Source organism: Acipenser ruthenus, chromosome 4 (assembly GCF_902713425.1).
Source record: "Acipenser ruthenus chromosome 4, fAciRut3.2 maternal haplotype, whole genome shotgun sequence".
In the NCBI taxonomy this organism is placed as follows: Eukaryota; Metazoa; Chordata; class Actinopteri; order Acipenseriformes; family Acipenseridae; genus Acipenser; species Acipenser ruthenus.
This window is the reverse complement of record NC_081192.1, coordinates 75,568,450-75,591,535: the sequence shown is the minus strand read 5'-3', so window position 1 is coordinate 75,591,535 and position 23,086 is coordinate 75,568,450. Positions and strand designations below refer to the sequence as shown.

At 38.5% G+C, this 23,086-nt stretch overlaps 1 protein-coding gene across 2 annotated transcripts in view; it reads left to right on the top strand.

Moving 5' to 3' along the window:
* Positions 1 to 23,086, top strand: part of LOC117400657 (band 4.1-like protein 4B) — a 141,243-nt gene that overhangs the window by 85,534 nt on the left and 32,623 nt on the right. The window contains exons 16-18 of one of the 2 annotated variants that reach the window (XM_059022791.1): positions 3,876 to 4,063; positions 12,324 to 12,445; positions 19,135 to 19,260. In XM_059022791.1, coding sequence (XP_058878774.1) covers positions 3,876 to 4,063; positions 12,324 to 12,445; positions 19,135 to 19,260 — 436 coding nt within the window. The remainder of the gene's footprint in view (positions 1 to 3,875; positions 4,064 to 12,323; positions 12,446 to 19,134; positions 19,261 to 23,086) is intronic. The other variant, XM_059022792.1, reaches the window with a different exon arrangement.

Below are 23,086 nucleotides of genomic sequence, written 5' to 3'. Positions count from 1 at the left end.
TTAATCTTTACAGTTTACACAAGTGTTAAAGAAGAATGTCTTTACAGGTTTTTTAAAGTGTATATTTTGTATATTTAAGGATACTTAGATATGTCAGTAAAAATGTATATGAACTTGTATTCATTTATAGTTATCCAAAACATTTCTTTTTAATGTATGTAAATAAACTGTCTTTTATTATCTTCAATTTTGCCATTTCCATTTTTAATATGCTTTCTAAATGTCTTTAGAGTATGTTTTCCACGACAAATGGCACAAAAAGACAACACCGCACAGTTACATCTAAAATGCAATTCATTCAGATACAATATTTACAATAATAATACATCCTAAAATCTGTTTCTCATACAGTTCACCTTACCATACAAAAAGCTTTTTCAAACTAAAAGAAATAAATACAGCTAGATTTAAAAATCCTGCCTGTCACGCAATACTACTCGGTTACTAAACTTTGTGATCTAACTATACCTACAAGAATGCAATCCCATTTGACACAAATCTGTATTTCCCTTTCAAGTATGAAATATGACCATTACTGCATGGGTATGTACCTCTTGGACGAGATGCTGCAGCAGTGCTCTCACCGTGTGCGAAGGAGCTGGTTCACCTGCTTCCCAAGCGACCACCTCCAATGCACAAACCAGCAACAAACTGGTGCCCAAGGCCCCAAAAGCCTCAAAGATTGGTACAGCTGGCTGCACCTGCACCAGGTGGTGTTCAGAACCGGCCCGTGACTGCTCGCCACAGAGGCTTTAATAGGTTCTGCCACCTGACGCAGGGACAAAAACCTCAGGCCAAGCCACAAGCTGAGCAGCAGCTCTAGGAGTTTGCTGCTTCAGGCCCAGGGCCCCTTTTCAGGGAGCCATCTGGAATATTGACATCAGTGCACCACGGACACCTGGGTGCTTACTACCGTTCAAACCGGCTACTCACTGCAGTTCAAGCACCGCCCCCCCTCCCTTTCGCGGCGTGATTCCAACATCAGTCATAGACCCGCAAGACGCCGCGGTGGTGTCTCAGGAGGTAGCAGCTCTGCTGCAAAAATGGGCTATTCGCATGATAGACCCCCTCCAGTTGGAGGAAGGGTTCTACTTCAAGTACTTTCTAGTGCCCAAGTGGGATGGTGGCCTCAGCCTCAGATAGGTTAGCCTGTATTTGAGCTGAAGGAGTTTTAAAATGTTGACGATGTAGCAGCTGTTGCAGTCAATCAGGCCAGGTGAATTTATTTTAAAATGACTTGAGCTGCCTCTATTGGTAGATGAAATGCTATGAAAAATATGTAAAACTAAGTACTGCCTGCTTTCTGTGCACAGACAGTGATCAATATAGAAATGGAAATATATTTACATTTTCTTTTTTTTTTTTTTTACCTACAAAAACTCACATCAGAATCCAAATCAGGCAGTGAGTTTGTAACTTTCATTATACACGAACAGCCTTGTTTCTAGCTGTTCAACGCTTCAGTTCATGTTCTCGTTCTCCACAAGGGTGAATAATTATGCTTCTATTAAGTGGATACCTGCTACAAATCATTATTAGAGTAATCCAGAGGGTCAAATCTGCTGGGTCTTCTCACTGTTCTTAGAGGAACATCTGCCTAGATATCTCCCTCCTCTTGATGTACAGCCCACACAAGCACATCAAAGCCCACCATTTTCTACACTTAGAGCAATGAATAGACTACAAATCTGATTTTTATGTTTTCCAACCAGTAAGTAGCCTATCCTGTTTAGAGGAGTTAACAATGCAATTTAATGTATGCATTGCAAATAACAAAATCTTTAAATTAGCTAATTATTGGATAATTAAACAGACTTTTTTAATATTACTATTGGCTTATATATTAACACAGAAATTATGAGAAATTTGGTCTCCCAAGGGCATGCTATTCTAATGTGGCAATGAGTGATGTTTTTTGACTGTAAATGGCTTTTATGATGAAATACTGTCACAGGGCTCCAAACTAACTTTTTACCCAAGGAGCCAATGGCTCTAAGGCCAAAGATTCTAGACGCCAAATCCAATTGCTGGGTGCCACTTTTTCAGTGATTTGATTGTCTCCATATTTAACCGCTTAAACATACCTACAGTACACCATTACATTCTCTCTCCCTGCTACATCTGTTCCACAGTCAATTAGAACAGAATTGTAATTCGCACTGTGCACCCCTTTCTGCAAATCTTTTATTTCATCTTCAATGACTGCAATGAACTCAGCACATGCAGTATCATTGGCATGCGTTTTAGATATTTCCAAACCATTCTTCATTAAAACAATCTGAGAGCTAAATTTACTGAATGGCATTTATTGTACTGCAATCATGTAAGCAGCATTGAATTTAATTTAATTCCCTAAATGTTTTCTCTTCATTTACTTCAGCAACACGAACCATTGATCTGGCTGTTGGTGTCTGGGTTGGCATACTCTTTGCAATAACGTAGTCCCTAGGACTTATGCGTTTTCTGCTTTCACCGTGCTTCTTCACAGACTCTTTCTTAAAATGGTTAGTTCTAGAAGTTTTCCCTGCAACAACTGGCTCTGCTTTAGTACAAAACTCACAATACATGTTTTGGTTTTCATTACTGTAATGTAACCAGGCAAATTCTTGAAGCCAAGAAGTCTTAAAGTGCTGCACTTGCTTTTTTGGCTGTGAAAGTGCACTTTCCGCTGGTTCATTGTCTGAATCGTCTAGCTGCCGCGCAATAGAATCATCATCACCAAATTCTTGTCTCTCACCACAGAGTCTTTATCTAACGTAGATGCGGACGTTGTATTACTGCTAGTACTACTAGATGCCATAGACGAACTTGAGAAAATCTGATATTTTCTTTCCGACATAACTCTAAACGTATACTCCATCTATGCTAAACTCTAGTCTTGCTTCATAGGAGGTTACACAGTATATAAACAAATCAGCCTGATACGTTACCCTGTTCTATGTTTTTCTTAATTCCTCAACCTTTTATGTTCAAATCTTTACGTTTTAGTGTTTTGCCAGACCACCCCACATGCAGTGCACGTTATAAGATGTTGGTGTATTTTACGTGTTACATATGAGCATAATGAGTGAAAAAAAAACACGGTTCTGCTTGTTGGTGTTTTCAAGTTGTTTGTTTTTTAAAGGAAACGGTCAATTTTGGTTTAGGAGCCAATGGCGACTATTTTAGTCGCAGCCTGGAGCCCTGTGTCATGTTAAACACTATTACTGGCATGATAAAGGACATGGTAAGTTGTATGCATATAGGCCATCATGTTTTAAAATGAAGGTCACTCTCCAAGACTCAGCAGTGCAGCAGTGGTTGTCAAACTGGGAGTCTCAAAGGAACACATCACAAGCTGACCTGCTATACTTAATGACTGCTCGGCAGCGCGTCTTGCATTTAATATGACAACAGTATGTCTCTTTGTTTTATTATTCATGTTCATGATTTATATATTTCTATCATTTATTCATGAATGTCTTTTTTTTTCACGCCAGACCAAAGTTTAACGGAAAAAAGTCTATGAACAACTGCTCTACAGGTTCTGATCATGAGGTTAGCACAAGCTTTCCTGATGGGCCAGTGTACAGAGCTATTTAAGGGCTCATATATTTCTTTTCAAAAAGAAAGTATTAATCTATGAGCTGTTGCTTATTAACTATGACCCGCTATCATGGGAATGTTGGAGGATACTAGCCAACCCTACACTGCACAGCAAGAGGATCACTCATTTGCACTGCAATCATGCGCTGTGGTTTTCTAGAGAGTTTACTACATCAGTATGCTATTAATATCAATTCTTTCATAGACATGCTACCCCATGTACACTGAGAATACAGGCTTGAGCTTGTTTGTGAGTTGGTTTGACTCGAATTTGAATTGATTGATTCCAGCTACCCCCTGGAAGCAGTGCCAGCACTGAAGAACACGGATCTGGAGCAGTTCAGTATAGAGGAGAACGGAGGGACTCCCTACACCAGCAAAGGAAGATGCCAACACCATCACCATCACCACCACCCCAGCTACGGGCTCATTGCCATGGACTGCAGAGAGCCCCTAGCAACTGTCCAGAATGTGAACAGTAAGTAGTTCAGTTATTTAAACCAAGGCTTATAAACAAGGGTTTTTCAATGATACCTTTTTAATAGGATCAGCTAACACAGGATCAGCTATATATATATATATATATATATATATATATATATATATATATATATATATATATATATATATATATATATATATATATGAGCTTCTTTGCTTTATTCTATGACATAGCAAAGGCATGCAAGTATACATGATAAAATAGCTTTTAATTTCATCACTTTTCAGGAGGAATGAAGCATTATTTCAATGAGCTGTAAGGGTACCAACAATTTTGAGCACGTCTGTGTGTGTGTATATATATACATTTTAGCAAACATTTTTCAAGCTTTGTTTTTTTTTCAGTAACATATATGTTACTGAAAAAAAAACAAAGCTTGAAAAATCAATATTCTCACCTACTGTTTTCATTAGCTTCAGTAACACAAGTTTAAAGTGCTTAATCACTCCCAGTGCTTTAGGTCATGTGGCCTGATTGTAGCTATTGGACCATTGAAATACATAGGATCCATAGGGCTAGATTCTCAGAGCTGTTTATTTGACCTCATCACTGGCACTTTCTTTTCCCCAGATAGTAGGAGGCTGTGTGGTCCAGTGGTTAAAGAAAAGGGCTTGTAACCAGGAATTCCTCAGTTCAAATCCCACCTCAGCCACTGACTCATTGTGTGACCCTGAGCAAGTCACTTAACCTCCTTGTGCTCCGTCTTTCGGGTGAGATGTAATTGTAAGTGACTCTGCAGCTGATGTGTAGTTCACACACCCTAGTCTCTGTAAGTCGCCTTGGATAAAAGCGTCTGCTAAATAAACAAATAATAATAATAATAATAATAACCATGCAATAGTTACCAAAACAGAAATTAACAACTCAGATGTTTAATTTATGTGAGTAGTCGAAAATTGTTTCTTATTAATGTAAGAATTGTAATTGGTGGTCTGGTTTTTTTTACTTTTCAGACAACATATGAACTAAGGATGATTTGGAGTAAATATTTTTAAGAATATAGCCCGTTTTCCACCTAGGAACATATTTTGATAATTGTATAGACATCTAATTGTTCCTGTAAATACAGTAGTGAATGATAAGCTGACCTGTCTTTGTGATCTTTCCAATTTTCCGATTTTCAAACGTCAATGGATTTAAAAAATCTAGAATTGAGCACAAATGATGCAGATCTCGAGTACATTTAGAGTCCGATGAAGGTTTTTTTTCTTTACCTGCTGCTGACTGTTGGAAGTGAAGAGAGAGCACAGTAATTCTTTCAGAGCACCTTCACTGCATGGCTAATTGATGCAACCCTGTGTGTTCCCAGAACACCGCCAATCTTCAGGATTTCCACGTGCAATGTTGCTGCACATTCTTTAAGTTCCCTTGCGCTTTTAGGGGAGGCGTGATACAGAGAGTACAGTTTGTACATAAACACTTTAAAGTGGTTGATCCCATGAGCAGTGCCAACCAATCAGCTTTGGGAAACGCAGCTGTATCGGAGTAGCCACTCCGCTTTTCCGACCTAGCATGACTGCGGCTCCATCACATGCAAGAGCCACCAAGTGCTCCTTTGGGTAATCCTCTGTGAATCCCATTTCATTTAGACTTTGCAGCAAGATCCTGGAAGTGAAGGAGGCATCAGTGGCTGGAAGCTCAATCAGATCAAGAAACATATTCGTAGGCTAAGAAATAAATAATAGGCTGCTTCATCTCCTCTCTTGCAAATCGTATGTAAGCTACAAGAGTGGTAGCCTGGCTCAAAGTGGTTGACTCATCAATCATTAGTGTGATTTTGCACTTGCAAGATATTATATTCTTAAGGATTTTTTTAAATTAATTTCCTCCTCAATGTGCTGCTGTATGCTGGTGCAGGTCACGTTCAAGTGGAGAATTCGCCCCCTTGTTTAGTCTATTTAGCTGCTGCAGATCAATTTCCGTTTCAAAGTCGTAGAAGGTTCCGATTTTGTTTAGCCTGTTTGTACTCAGTGCGGAACACTCTGCATGTAGTTTCAATATGCTGCGACTGCCCTTGCACTTGACACGATATAAATGTATATTTCTGTGCCTCATTCTGAATACTTTCTGCTGCTTTGTGACACTCCGATACTTTGTGCTCACATATCTTTTTCCTCAGAGACTTCATTTGTTTAAGTTACTGCCCCAATAGCATGAAATATCAGAAGTAGCCTATGCTTTAGCAATCTTCAAGCCATGACCTCTGCTCATCACTCCAAGGGACTGTACTTTTTCACAGATGCTGCAACCCAGCTTACCTTTCCTGACAATTAGCCACAGGTTTTTTCGCAGAAGTCTCACTGCCTCCAGTAGCTGTTTATATTTGCGACTAAGATTATACGATAAATTTGTAGTGCTGATGTGAAAGGAAAACACAGATGAGCAAATCTTGCAAGTTGCAGACATTTTTCTTCATTCTGAGATAACTGGAAATTATTATTATTATTAATTATTTCTTAGCAGATGCCCTTATCCAGGGCGACCTTACAATTGTTACAAGATATCACATTATAAATTATTTCACATTATACAGATATCACATTATGTATGTATTTATTTATTTATTTATTGTACATACAATTACCCATTTATACAGTTGTTTTTTTTATTGGAGTAATCTAGGTAATCTTGGAGTAATCTTGCTCAAGGGTACTGCTGCAGTGTCCCCCACCTGGATTTGAACCCACGACCCTCCGGTCAAGAGTCCAGAGCCCTAACCACTACTCCACATTGCTGCCCATGATGTTGGGTATACCTTCCAAGCCTGTGATTTAGACAGTGCCAAATTGTAATGTTTGGAAATTCCTTTTGCAAAAGAGCAGCGACGCCTAAATGCCTGCCCAACCATCACACTAGCTCCATCAGAGCCAAATCGAATTAGAACCAATGTAATACGCAGTTCGAAAGATCCTCAGACTTATTCCAAAATTAGAACTAGTTTTCAGCAAAGTTTTGATTGCTTCAGAAATGTTTTTTAATTCACTGAAAAATGTAAAAGGTGTATTGTCTAAACGGTTTGTCAGCTGAAATAAAAAAAAAAAGTTTTAATATTTTTTCTTATTTTTTAAAGTTACAGATTAAATAGTTGAAGCAGTTACTAGATTTTTTTAAATTGTCTTTCTGTTTAAGTGACTTCACGGGGAGCAGATGTTTAATGAAGAGTCGTAAACCTGATTTATTTGTGTTCAAACGTCTCCACGGGGTGTCATTTAGCTCCTGTATTCCCTGCTGATTTGATCCACTGTCACTGTAGTCCAGTTGAATTCTCTGGCTATGTTTAAATGCCTGAGAGGATTCGTGCTGGGTGTGTGTAGTTTTTAAACGAGCAATTCTGTTATCTGTTCCTTATCTTGTTCCGTTATTAACTCTGCATAACTCACGGTGTTATTATCTCTAAGCTAATCTGGCAAGTTTCTGCAAACACCTATTTAAAATGCTTTTCCTTAAGCGTCTTGCACTATCTAGTTTTAGGACTTATCTGTAAATCAATTTATTGGATTGAGGAAAAGTGTGAATGCCAGTGTCAAGCTAAAGCATGTTTCCTTGATGAGTTCAAGCGGAGTGTTTTAGTACTAACAGCTTGATGTCCTTATATTTTAGAAATGATCTGCTGCGGATAAGAAGGTGTCACATTACAGCAAATTATTTCCTGCTTAAACATTTACAAAATAACAAATTCAAGTATGTGTGATCCCACTGAAATCCAGTGTGGTTCGGGGAGAGGTATTGTTCAGTATCCACACTCAGGGCATTTTTCATACATATTTATTAATGTACAGTACATTTTACCTGATACATATTGCCATCTCACATTTTCTTATGTTAAACATGCACATTTGGTGGTAAAGGTGAATGAGATTTTTTAATGGTACCTTAATTGAAGCGATGAGTGAATAAATTGTATTGGTTGTTCCTTGAAGATTCTTCAATTCTACAGTTCTGGACAGTTCACCTCATTCAACTTTAAAAGGTCACATGAAAGAAAGCAGCTGACACTGAAAATACAAGCCAATTTATTTATTTTTTTTTTGGGGGGGGGGGGGGGGGGGGGGAACTGTATATTTAAAAAAAAAAAAAAAGGTTTAATTGTTTTCCTTTTACACAAACTCAGATTCACTGAATTATGGAAAATTTAAAAAACAACTTTGAAAGTCAAATATACATTTAACATAATGTGCCTGTAACAGGTGGAGGCTGGTCGTGAAATGGGTATCCTCCATACCACAAGTGAGCATCTTAACCACTATGCAAATGAGCCAGGCTCATCTGTATTTGTGGGTTTAGAGTTTTAATGGTAATAAATATTAGGTAAGATTTACTGAAATTATTGTGTTAGCTCTGTGTTCTTTGAGGCTGAATGCATTGGCTTGCCCACACTGAATTAAACTAGGTACATTTGTAGAGTACATGTGTTGCATCCTTGGATTAAGTCGCTTGGGTAGTCTCACAGAAATAGAATGTAATTATCATCTCATTGTACTAATTATCATTGCAGGAATCTGGGATAAGGAATGAGACTGACATAATAACAGTGAGAGCAATGTGTCGGGGCTCAGTGTCCTGCTTCCAGCCAGCTCTTTATCAACATTATACAGCAGCCGCAATATCCCTAACATCATCATGCGTTGCATATTCTGTACTGTGCTATCACTCAAAAATTTGATAGAAGCTAGGTAAACTATACAATACATTAGATACTAGCTATAGTGATTATATAACTGTTGGCTGCCGTGTCATGCTCGACGATGACTTGTCTTAGAGGTAGAATTAACCGACTGTGTTGTGTATTCTCATGTGGCTGATGAGCCCGATGTGTGCTGCACAGACGCGTTCGCAGACCGAGCATGAGAGGCCCAATGGGGCAGCTGTCATGGCTATTCTTTTCTTCTCAATTTCAGCCACACATCGACTTTCAAAAGTTGTTACTTCGTCGTGAATGGTTGATCTCCACAGAGATCTATCTTAAGTCATCACTTCCCAGTCATTGACGTTGCTATTACACTGAGTCAGTAAGCATTTCAGTGTGTCTCTGTAACACTTCCTCTGTCCACCAATGGAGCATTTTCCAGACTTTAGTTCTCCATAACGGTTACGTTTTGGGAGTCATCCATATCATCCATACGGAGCATGTGACCTGTCTATCTCAGTTCACCCTTGATGAGATGTGTTTCAAGGCTAGTGGTATGAGCTTATTGCAGGACTTAGGTGTTGGGGATTTTGTCTTGTCATTTAATACAGAATGTCATTCTTAAGTGCTGCTTGTGGAATGTCTCGAGCATTTTAACTTGACGCCTAGGTTTCGCAGCCGTATAGAAGTGCGGTCAAAGCAACATCCTGATAGACTTTGAGCTTCGTTGAGAGTTTGAGACCATGCTTGTTCCAAACCCTTTCATATAAACAGCCAAAATTGCTACTAGCTTTGCGTATACGAGCAGTTATCTCCTTGTCCATGAGCCCGTCGTTAGACAGGATGCTGCCGAGGTAGGTGAAAGATAGAACTTCCTTCAAGAGGTCATTGTTTATTGTGCTCTTGGTCTCATTTGTTAATATCTTACTGGTCTTTGGTGCATCACTGTTTTTTTTTTTGCTGTGGTTGATAGACAGGCCAAATGTTTTTGCTGCTGTCTGAATGCTTTTCCATGTTGTAAATTTAATTTTAAACCGTTTTAAATGCAAAACCATAACAAAACATATAATAATAGTGTGTATACACTGAGCAAAAAAAGTGGAGGGGCCAAATATAGTTTCCCCCCCATAATTAATTCCATGTTTGAAATTTAAAATGGCGCTATATAAATCTGGTGGTACGGAGCAGTATGTTTATTTTCTAACTCGGCACAAGTGACATTCCAAATACGTAATTTATGGTAGGAAAAAATTGAATGAATGTATAAAATGCATTCATTTCTTTAGAGATTGAGATCGATGCAGGGTAACATCAATACAGCTGTACTGTCCCTACAGATTATAAACTGCACTGTATAGTATCTGTACCGCTTGAGATCGATGCAGGGGAACGTCATGCTGTACTGTAACCGTGTCGTTGCTTGCAATTGCTGTACTAGCTACATGCTAGAGGTTGCATCCCCACCAGTTTAATTTAATCTTAATTGTATAAGTAACACTACACACAGGGTCACTTTCATTTCTCATGTTTTATTATTTAAAAGCACAGGGAAGTTAACAGTTTTAATACCAAAAGAAACATAACTACCCCGTTGCACATCTACACCCCGGGACTATGTGTATGCCGAGTGTGGTTCCTTAATTTGCTATACCTTTTGAGCTACAGGTGTATAAAAAAAACACTTTTTTTTTTTTTTTTTTTTTTTTGTCATGTCTAAAAAAAAAAAAAATATATATATATATATATATATATATATATATATATATATATATATATATATATATGCATGCTACCCTGTTCATTGGGATTGTTGAGCCTGCCAATCCGACCACACATATTTTCATGTATATTCGTGGGGTTTTACCCCCCTTTTGAGCTGGTTGTAAAATCAACTTTAAACAGTACCTTCATTCAAACCTTAACTATGTCTGCGCGACCGCTTTGTATCTGAAGTAGAATCAGAGATTGTAAACATCTAACACTAGTATGTACAGTACTCTTTCAAATAAATATGATTTTGAATGTGCAGTTCTTAAGAACGGTATTATTGTCATTGCTTGTGCCCCGGCACCTCCTTCTGTACAAATTAAGCACTGCTGCCATGCTAGGCTTTACTGAGGGTGGCAAGTTGCCTGGCACCGGCCATGCATGCAGCGTATGCAGCACTTTTCTTGGCCAGCAGATCGGTTATGAATGTACGTGATTCATGTTTTTTAATTAGCTGCAGTTTGCTGTCTTCAAAATACTTTCTCTTTGGCCTAATACAATACAGGGTGGCATTGAAAATGTCAGTCCCATCACAATGGGGTATATTTTTAAATGAGATCTAAATACCAATGCCCTCTTTTTTCCCCCACATATGTTTTTCTCTCAATTCTGCCATTTATAATGAAGATATTGAGGATACATGAATGTAATGTTTTTATACCATGAATGGAGATGGATGAATAACCAACAAGCACCTAAAAGTTTGAGTGGGTTGTTTATGAGTAATGAGATCAACACAGCACTCCATGAATGCTCATGGGATATTCTTTTTATGTAGCAGTGTATGAAAAAGAATATGTTTAAAGCTAAAATAAAGCTGATATTTTTTTTAGATCAGTCAATAATGTAGACCCCAATGATTCCTATCACTTATAACATGACCAGTGTAGCAGCAATCAGATCATGTGACCCACAGCAAAGGTACCAGGATGCAGCAGTTCATCTGTAGCTTTGTATTTGAAATATTTGCACATCCTGAATTAGCATAAAACAAATTCAAATGAAGAGATAAAAGATTATCTTCAGAACAAAAGAGGGCCAGTAACTGTAAATAAAGCTTAAAAGATTTTAGGCATTGCTTAGCTTTCCGTTGATGGTGTAAGTATGTATGTTACATAAATGTATGTTACATAATGTGTAGCTTTTATGAGGTGCAGAAAGCCTTGCGGTTAATTTTCTAATGGGTGGAGCATGTTGAGATCTTTTTAATCCAGATTTTTTTATATGCTGGCGTTTCTGTAGTGACTGTTCAATGACAGTACAGTATGTCACGCATTCTGCAGCTTTGTTTACTGCGTCTTCCCTTAATCCTAGTAACCGGTGTAATCTATGGATTTTATGTTACAGAACCTGCACAAAGTTTCTTAATGCTGGTGGCAGATCAATAAGCATATGATGGGAGTCAATGTTCTTTTAATCACTTTAAAAACTTTACATCCACTTTGTGATGAGATAACGGGAGATCAGTCCCTGACGAGATGGCATTGTACTAATTCCTAAATGTCATTTCCAAGATTCATTGTTTCATTGTAATGTAATGTACTCTCAATACAAGCATAAGAGGGTGTTAGACAACCTCATGAGCATGCATTGCTACTATGACATCAGCACCGCCCCCTCCCCCCTTTTTAAACCCATATTTTAATGGTGATGCTGACAATCCAGCTAATTACAATGGGCAAAAAATTACAAAAACGGTGGCGATTTCCCAGGGAATGACCCGAAGAGGTTGATACAGGTTTGACTGGATTCTTGTTCTTGAGCATTTCAACAGTTAACCCTTTAAACAAATAAATAAACAATAAAGATGTATTTTCTTGTTGAATTTTGTCTGTCTCTCAGAGTTGAACTCTGGGATTGCGTGCAGCTATGAGGAGACAGCGGCCCGTCTGAAGCAGGTTGAGGAGGAGGCGAACAAGGTGTCTGGACCCTGGCCAGCTCTGCACATCAATATCAATAACAAGGTAATTAACCATGCTGGAACCTGCAACATGCATGATGTAATCTGCTGCTTTGAATAATGGATTACACGTTGTCTCTCTGCTTCTATGCAACCAGCGTTGACAGTTTGTTTAATCACCTGAGTATGTGGCTGGATCACTTTGCTCTACCTTTCATAAATCCTTAATCGTCTGCGCTGTTCCATCATTTGGTGACTGATCATAGTTCATTAATTTTGAATGAGAGATGATTTTAAAAAATATATGCAATGCTAGATTCATGGGGCATGGTTACTAGGTATTATTGTTACTATTAATCACATGTGAGAAATCAATTACTTTTAGGGTTTGTCAGAATCCCTGTACATCTTATCCTGACCTATAAATGGAATTTCATGCAACATAGTAAAGTTGAGAGAACCGCAACACATTTTAACATTTATTATTATTATTATTATTTATTTCTTAGCTGACGCCCTTATCCAGGACGACTTACAATTGTTACAAGATATCACATTATTTTTACATACAATTACCCATTTATACAGTTGGGTTTTTACTGGAGCAATCTAGGTAAAGTACCTTGCTCAAGGGTACAGCAGCAGTGTCCCCACCGGGGATTGAACCCATGACCCTCCGGTCAAGAGTCCAGAGCCCTAACCATTACTCCACACTGCTGCCCATTTAATAGTAGTTCCTGAGTGCAGTCCTTTTTGTGATTTACAATAAGTTAATAGATTGTGTGTAGGGTGTCTCTTATTATAGCAAATAATTTTGCACAGTTGAGTTCCACTTGGCTTTGCAAACCTCTCGTTTCCAAAATATATTCACTTTACTGTTTTTAAACAAGAGACAATCATGTGTATAACAGAAAATACATCCTTAATCAAGCTTTCTGTTCGTCTCGTTCAATGACAGATGCACTTTTTATGTTGCTGCTGTTGTTGTTGTTGTTGTTGTTGTTATTATTATTATTATTATTATTATTATTATTATTATTATTATTATTATTATTATTATTATTATTATTATTATTATTATTATTATTATCAGTAGTTGTAAGGTTTTCTGTGATCCCAGTAAGTGAGGTTTATAGAGGGTGATTCCGTCCTGCCTAAATTAGTGTTTTAAATGTGTTAAAAGGTACTTCCTCTAGACTAGGCTACTGTTATCACTATTCTTTGCAATATCACCATATTTAGGGTTGTATTTTTTCACAGTACAAAATGGCTTATTTCACTGCATTTCATGGTCTAAAAAATTAGGCATTTCAAGATATTTTACGATTTAAACATATTATTTATTAAAGCAGAAAAAATAATGTTGTCACATTCAAAATGTTCATTTTCCTTAGAGTAATTATACAACAAATGTTCCCAAATATTTAAATGCTTACCTGAAAAACAGTAAATGGTAAGATGTAGAATATTTTGTTTTTTATGTCCACCTTTTAAAGATAATTTATTTTTAACATCAGTGAATTATCAAACAAAATAAAAACAAATAACTGTAAAAATAACAACAGACATGTGAAATGTCCCCTTCCTGCACTGGACAGAGCGATCATTAGCAGAAATATTTCCGATCTTTGATGCAGCTGGTGTCTTTTTCGTTGAACACATTTTAAAGAAATTGTGCAGCTCAGTGCAAACTAAACCGGCTGCCAGGTTCCTAAATGCAGGTAACATAGTGTGTCAATGAGGCAAGCATTTGCTGTATTTATTTTTAAGTGATAAAAAATATGTATATTTACACTATTCTTTCAGAAATTAGAATTCTCACGTGGAACTACATATTGCACGGCAATGGGTAAATTTCACGGAAATGGTGATAACCGTGAATTCATTATTTAATTATATAAACTTATTCAATATACAGTTTTAAAAAAAATCAATCAATAAATAAGCAAAATGGTAATCATCTAATACAGGACTGTGTTTTATTAATTCATTATTTATATTGTTTTATTTACAGATTTAAGTTACAGTAGTCAACTATTCAAATGAAATAAGGCATTTTTAGTGTCAATTACAGTGTCATCATTAACAAGGGTTATGGATTTAGTCGACACACCCTTGTTGTTTTTTTTTTTTTTAAACATCAATAAAATCAGCTCAGTTCAGCTCAATCCAACAACAGAGAATGAATGGAGTTGAGTATCTTGGTGCAATACAATATCTTTGAGTGGAACCATTGGGCATCAAATACTATTGGGCATCAAAGACTCTCCCTAAACTCTGCCAAAGATATTCTATTACACCAAAATACTCAACCCTGCTCATTCTCTATGGGGACTTCCGTAATGCTGCTCGCAAAAGTGTTATGGGACAAAGAGAGCTCCAGAGAAGTCTTTCTATTCAGAGTCAATAAAGCATTGTCAGATTGAGCTGATTTTTTTTCCCTACCTCCCTTCCTCACAATCAACCTTAAGTAGTCTTTTCAGAAGCAATTTTGCTGGAATAGTTAACTGACAAGGCAAATAATGATCTGAGCAGAAACTACAATAGAGAATCATACAGAGTGCATGTACTGTAATAGAATATTAACCAGAAATTAAATGGAATATTAAGGAAATGTATAGGATTCAAGTATCCCTTTTAATGGTTTAAACGGTTCAAAAGTCCTTAACAAGTCTCGCCTGCATGTTAAACAGGATTTGACCGTTTAAAAAAAGTTTGAGACCTACTCAAGATCTCCACAATGCAGTGTGTTTAAAAAAAAACAACAGGTTAAAATCTGGACAAACTGGCCTGGTTGTACTAATTTGTACAAGACTAAGTCCAGGTAATACTGCTTGTTTTGGCATTGTGAGAAGTGGAGAAATGGTTCCAACACTTCATATTGTATCGCCTTTTTAATGACCCACAGCTAATTACTCAGTAATGTGTTTGTAGATTTTACAAAGCAGTGCAGTCCAGTAAATAAAGACAGTAGATGAATGCTATCGACTTGACATAAGCATGGCCTTTATGAAAGGCAAAGGGTCAATAATTAATGAAAAACTCATAGCATAATGAGAATTTATGGATTTGGTAAAGATGACTAAATGAGGCCCTGTTTCATGCTTTCTCTGTTTGGCGTTACCAATGTATTGATGTTTTTTTCCTTAAAGTAGAAATTGCTCTACTGAAAATGTGGATATTTGGATTAAGTAGCTTTATGGCAGTGTGCTTTAACATGGTTACTGTTTATTACAACTATTTTCCTGAGGAGTGTTACTAAAGTGACCAGGGTTATAGTGCCAGCAGCAGTCTGCGATCAGGGCCTTGTTAAATCTGCTCTGAACTGACAACGGAGTCATTGCAGGAGTTATAACCTGGAATAAGAAGTCTGACAACCTGAGTCAGGAGGTCTTCAGATGATTGCTTAATTCAGGGGTCCCCAAACTGGGGGACCGCAAGATGGTTTCAGGGGGCTGTAGCACATACAAAAAAGATTTTCTCCCAAATGTATGGTTTTTTTTCAGTTCTTGATATAATTTCTTCCCCCTACATAAATAAAGTAAACCATATTGCTCCCGCTTACCTTTACAGGCAGGTTTATGTTGCATTTCCAGTCCAATGGTGTACAACGGAGTACAGTCATTAGGGTGCAGTTTCTCAAATGTCTGACAAATGAACATTATGAAAGCAGTAGTACAAACAAACAACCTCTTTTACTAAAGCTACCAAAATCTAAATTCCAGGTGCGGGTCCTCAGTCAGGTTGCCTAATGTCATGGGGTACCTTGAGCCAAGAAGGTTCAGGAACTCCTGGCTTAATTAATGATGGAAAAGCTCTGGGTACAGTAACTATGGGGAGGTATTGGTGACAACCAGGAGTAGAATTCCCCCTACTTTTGCTGGGTTTTCTCAGAACATCTAAATTTATATATATATATATATATATATATATATATATATATATATATATAATATATATACAGACGTGCTCAAATTTGTTGGTACCCTTACAGCTCATTGAAATAATGCTTCATTCCTCCTGAAAAGTGATGAAATTAAAAGCTATTTTATCATGTATACTTGCATGCCTTTGGTATGTCATAGAATAAAGCTAAGAAGCTGTGAAAAGAGATGAATTATTGCTTATTCTACAAAGATATTCTAAAATGGCCTGGACACATTTGTTGGTACCTCTTAGAAAAGATAATAAATAACTGGATTATAGTGATATTTCAAACTAATTAGTTTCTTTAATTAGTATCACACATGTCTCCAATCTTGTAATCAGTCATTCAGCCTATTTAAATGGAGAAAAGTAGTCACTGTGCTGTTTGGTATCATTGTGTGCACCACACTGAACATGGACCAGAGAAAGCAAAGGAGAGAGTTGTCTGAGGAGATCAGAAAGAAAATAATAGACAAGCATGGTAAAGGTAAAGGCTACAAGACCATCTCCAAGCAGCTTGATGTTCCTGTGACAACAGTTGCAAATATTGTTAAGAAGTTTAAGGTCCATGGAACTGTAGCCAACATCCCTTGGCGCGGCCGCAAGAGGAAAATCGACCCCAGATTGAACAGAAGGATAGTGCGAATGGTAGAAAAAGAACCAAGGATAACTGCCAAAGAGATACAAGCTGAACTCCAAGGTGAAGGTACGTCAGTTTGTGATCGCACCATCCGTTGCTTTTTGAGCGAAAGTGGGCTCCATGGAAGAAGACCCAGGAGGACTCCACTTTTGACAGAAAAACATAAAAAAGCCAGACTGGAATTTGCTAAAATGCATATTGACAAGCCACAACCCTTCTGGGAGAATGTCCTTTGGACAGATGAGTCAAAACTGGAGCTTTTTGGCAAGTCACATCAGCTCTATGTTCACAGACGAAAAAATGAAGCTTTCAAAGAAAAGAACACCATACCTACAGTGAAACATGGAGGAGGCTCGGTTATGTTTTGGGGCTGCATTGCTGCGCCTGGCACAGGGTGCCTTGAATCTCAAGACTATCAAGGCATTCTGGAGCGAAACGTACTGCCCAGTGTCAGAAAGCTCTGTCTCAGTCACAGGTTATGGGTCCTCCAACAGGATAATGACCCAAAACACACAGCTAAAAGCACCCAAGAATGGATAAGAACAAAACATTGGACTATTCTGAAGTGGCCTTCTATGAGTCCTGATCTGAATCCTATCGAACATCTATGGAAAGAGCTGAAACTTGCAGTCTGGAGAAGACACCCATCAAACCTGAGACAGCTGTATGTATGTATGTATGTATGTATGTATGTATGTATGTATGTATGTATGTATTTCTATGCCAAGATACCTGCAGTAAACTGCTTGCTGACTGCTTTGCTTTGATGATATTATAATATTTTTTACATCTATAGTATTAGTTTGTGATTTTGTAATGCCATTCCCTTCTTGTATACAGTAGTGAGAGCAGTAAAAACCTCTATGCCACCCAATTGTTACACTCAGAATGGAGGTTTAGATAGATACACTAGATAGATAGGTAGGTTAATTAGAGGTAGGTAGATAGAATAACTCAAACATTTCCAGAAGTATGGTAGATATATGACAGATCAGAAAAAACAAGTTAGTCGTTGAACTATATCCTTTTTAAATAGCAATATCCACAATGAATCGATTGGGATTGTGTCAGCCTAATAAACAGTAAGTAGTGGTTAATGTGGGCCTCAAGGACTTTTTAAGAGGCAGTGTGAATTATGAGCTTTGATTATTTCCCAGAGCCAGTTCGCTCATTCAAAGCATCATTTGCATTAGTTGAAGCATGTTTGAAGTTCAAGATCACCGTCATCAATCTGGAATACATTACCATTATTCATAGCAATGAGCTTTAAAATGCTAAAAACTATATGAACAGATTTGTTTATGAATGTAGTACCTTTTAAGGAAATGTATCATTAAGCAAGCCATTCTTACTACATAATGTTCTCATTTTGTATACAAATCCGGGGTCCAACGATTTTGTTACCCATGAACCGTCTTCATAAAACACTTTAATATTGCTTACAGAATATCATACACTTCCGTCCCTCTCAACCACATTGAAGTTCCCTCAGTTTCAATAACAGCAGTAACTGAGGCAGGGTTAATGCAGCAGGTATATTCAGCATTCAGTTGCAATGCCGCCAGTTTACTAATGAGCCAGATCAATACAAATCTGAAGGATGTTCTTAAAGCCAAGGGTTGGATCTCCTAATGCTTGAAAGCAATCACAGCTACAACACAGCTTGCAACTTCAACGGCCAGCTATAAGTTACCAAGGAAACATATATATTGAAGCGATTAGTTGATGGACTGTTTTGTATAGTGGTATTTAAAATCTTATTTACAGTGCAAATTTAAAACAAATATTAGGACAGGCATTTATTTCAAAATGTGACACAGAGGTCATTATTTGGTAGATAACTGGTAGCTGCGAGACTTAGGTATCACAATGAAAAGGCAAGGTCAGTTATCTACAGACCACTGAAGAAGATATTAATGCTATTATAAGACATATTTTAAATGTGTTTAGGTAAGATTTTGGACTGGATCTCCGCTTAGATTCCTTGAAAATTGATGTCGCAGTTTTAAAGCGAGCTTTAGGATTCTAAAGTCCTGCTGGCTCTTAAAGGACATTGATAGTACCTGTAGGATATTGACGCACTCTACTGGGAACCTGATTAACTGAGATGATCCGTGAGGTTTATAATATTGCTTAATGTTTGTCAACTCCCAGTAGTAATGGTTCTTGCTCTGTGTCGCCCACAGGGTGAGGAGAAGCGGCTGTCTGATAAGAGCCTACATTCCCCTGCCTCTCCCTCGGCAGTCCCTGACCACATGAAGTGTAACATTCTCAAAGCACAGATGGACGCAGCCTTCAGGGTGGGGGTGCAGGTAAAGCACTAGGACTCAAACACCCAGAGCAGGGCACCTACATTCATTCATAGTGGTTCTTATTACACTTACTCAAATATGTTGTTTATTCATTTCTTTATAAGCCTGTGTTGAGGTGCTTCAAAGACATGGCTCTTTAACACTAGAAGCCCCGTGGCGGTCATTTTGGCGGTTTTTGGTTTTCGAATTTAATTTTCTTCTGTCGTGTAACACATATGGGGCTGTGCGTTTGTGTACCTTTCTGTCTGTATGTATTAAATATTCTCACAAAGCATGAAACACGGGAGTGCAGAAATAAAGGAGATATATTACATTATACCTAAAAGCCCCGGGAGCAGTCACATTGACTTTCTGTATTTTGATTATACAGAACGGTATTCTACTTTATAATTTTTATTTACCAGTCCGCAGTGTGTTTAGCTGTAATCAGATTAGTCTCTACTCTCTGCCTGAGTGAATGACTGACAGTCTATTGTTTTCAATCAGCCTTTTGAAGGCTGGCGCCTGCTTACCAGCTGCGCTGCTTTGGTCAGTCAATTAGCATCGGGACTAGTGAAAATAAATACCATAGACCATGGAGTTTTACAGTGCAACAAAATATGGAGTTGATGTTTTGGATCAGATGATTGGAAAATATTCTGTGAAAGCTGGCTCCCAACGGTCTCTTTTCAGGTGTTTTACAATATATTGGACGTAGCAGCCATCAACTCCTTGGGTACTTTACAAAGAATGCAAGGAGAAGAATTTATCAAGGAGAGAATATATTTTACAGTTAGAACAGGAACTTCGGAAGAAGCATTTGGAACAGAGGGAAACTGCCAAGCGTGTACCCACAGCTGAAGCTGGCAACCCCATTGAGAGCCGCAAGAGACGCCAATGCCAGGTTGGCAAGTGCAATAAAAAAAAAAAACTTTGGACAGCTGTGCTCTGAGCAGAAAGGCGGCGTGGAGAAGCGCATTATCTGTGTTGATTGTGAACAGCCTTAGACTCAAGGTAAAGTAATACCCTTTTGTCGAAAAAAAGAAAAAACAATTTGACTTTTTTTTATAACTTTTTGTGCTGTGCGCTTCTGTAAAATGTATTGCTATCGTTTCAGTTTTATAAATATGTATTTTCTAAACCAATGTCTGTTCAGATGTTTATTTATTTACATTTTCTTGTTTTGATTTTAAAAATTAATGTTCACATATATATGCTTCGGTTGTTCAGATGTTTGTGGCGTACTCAATAAAAATAAAAAGAAAACTAATTACATCCGACTGTTTCTCCTTTTGTTATACTATTTACAGTGTTTTGAATACAGCCGTCAGAAAGACCGCTGCGGGGCTTCTAGGTATGAGTATATCTCTGGTACTTCTAGTGTTAAGTCTATAAAGACTTAGACTGATGTAGGCTAGTTTATATACAGTACCGGCACAAATGATGGCAACAACAAATGATTTACAGCAAGACAAAGGGTGGGGATTGTATTGCCTATCTTTAATCACTCAGACCCTTTACTTAATAAATATCTTGGTATCCCTGAATAGATAATCGTCTCCTCTTTAAAAATATGCTACATTTTTTAATGGGCAAGACATCTCACAAGTAGAATTGTACATTTTAATTTTTCTCTAGGAAAGCAGTACAGCTGGGGATGGGGAGTTTGTGCCAGATAACTTAACTCAGTCTACTTGCTCACTAAATATCTTGACTCCTCTTTAAAAATAGCTTATTTTACTGTAAACTAATGTGATCTGTCTGAGTTTCCTTCCATCTGATGATGTAGATATCCTTCTGCCTGGTGTTGATGGCTGAAGTGTCATGCTGGTCCCAGAGATCAGCCTATTTTGCCTACCTGGCGCATCAGCGCACACAACGGCTGCAATGCTGGCTCCAGGGATCAACCACATTGCGGCCTCCCTAGCGCATCAGCATGACAACCATCTAGACTGAGCTGAGCAGGGTACTTCTCTATGGTCTTCAAGTGGACACCTTCCATCCTTGGTGTTTCGTCGACAAGCCCACGACACCTTAAGAGGGCTCGACAGTGATTCTGGCATCCCAGCATCACCCCCCTCCGTCCCCCAGTCAGCTAAGCCCAGGGTTGTAGAGTGTGCCACAAATCCTCGACAACCCAGCTTCACTCGGTAAACCTGGACTGTCCATCCTCGCTGTTCTGCTTCAGCAGCTAGTTGAGTGTATCAAAGTTTCTTCCTTTCATACACCTCATCCACAGCATCCTCCCATGGGACTGTTAACTCTACCAGGTGAACAAGGCATGCTAATACAGACCACAAGACAATATCAGGTCAAAGGTTAGTGGTGGCAATCTCAGGTGGGAAAATAATCTGTTGTTCAACATCTTCCAGCATTTCCCAGTCTCTAGCAGCTTCCAGTTGTCCTAGACGAGTCTTGGTTTTAATACCTTTTCTTGGAGGTTGCTCTCCTGGACGGAGGAATGTTGTTCTTCGTGACTCATATATTGCTGGCACTGATGGCAATCTGTTGGTCATACTCCGCTTGTCTTCCAATGCTAAGGCCAAACATCGCAGCACCTGGTCATGATGCCAGGTAAACCATCCTTGCCTAAGACCCATCTTACATCCTGTCAAAATGTGTCTTGATGTAGCTGGTGTTGAATACAAAGGATACCACGGACCTCTCCTACACATAGATTAAGGTTCTGTGGTGATGGGAGAACATCATATGTTGATCTGATGAGGAAACTGATCCTGCTGTGTTCCATTGTCCATAGATCTCGCCAGCCGATCTTGCGTTGTTCCACAGTCTCCCATCTCGTCCTTTCTCCCTGCTTTGCCTGGGAAATTGCCTTTTATGCAGCTCATCCTCTCCTCCTGCTTTTGCACCTCGTTGACTACCAGCTTCCTCCATTGAGCTGGGGCTGCTTTGTGCCATGTAGGAGGAGCTGACCTGAGACCAAGGCCTCCTCTTCCATGCTGTACTTGCCCCATGATATCACTGATATGAAGCGCAGCCTTTGCATCTTCCACAGCTTCCTTTGCCACCCACTTTCTTCCAGTTTTCAACACAGGTGCTGATTCCCTCACACATTTGTCGTGTGACTCTACCAATATAATTTCCAATCGAAACTTGGTGCACTTTAACTCCTCGGTGCACTTAAACTCCTCGGTTAGAGCTGAAACTGGCAGCTACAATCCCACTCTGCTGAGGCAGCGTGGAACTCCTAACCATTTCCTGACGTATAAACTGATTAACGCTTCCAGCTTCTCTGCTGTTGTCAAGGAAACCTCATACACAGTGAGTGGCCATAGAAGTCTTGGCAGTAGACCAAACTGAAAGCACCAGAGTTTGTTTGCCCGGTAAAGTGCTGCTGTCAATGCTTTTCAACCCTTGCACTGCTTGTTGTCTCACTTCTCCCACACAAACTGAGTCCTTTAGGTTCCCATCATACAATCTCCCAAGACTTTTCACAGGCTTCTAAGAGCCTCACCATTAATGTAGAACTTCTTATCCAATACTTTACCTTTAGTTATAGAGATGCTCCTGACTTAGTGGGCTTGAATTGCATTCGTGCCCATTCAATGTTATTGATTAGTTTGCCAAGTAACCGATTAGTGCAAGCTACTGTTGTAGTCATGATTGTCATGTATGCTCTAATTGGTGGCAGTCGCATTCCAGAAGCCAAGTGTTCTCTTCCCACTACCCATTTTGACACCCTAATAAGTACTTCTATTGCCATGGTAAAAGCCAGTGGAGAAATGGTGCATCCTGCCATTATTCCAATTTCTAGACATTGCCATGTAGTGGTGAATTCTGAAGTTGAAAAACAAAATTGCTAATCTCTGAAATAGGCTTTCACTAA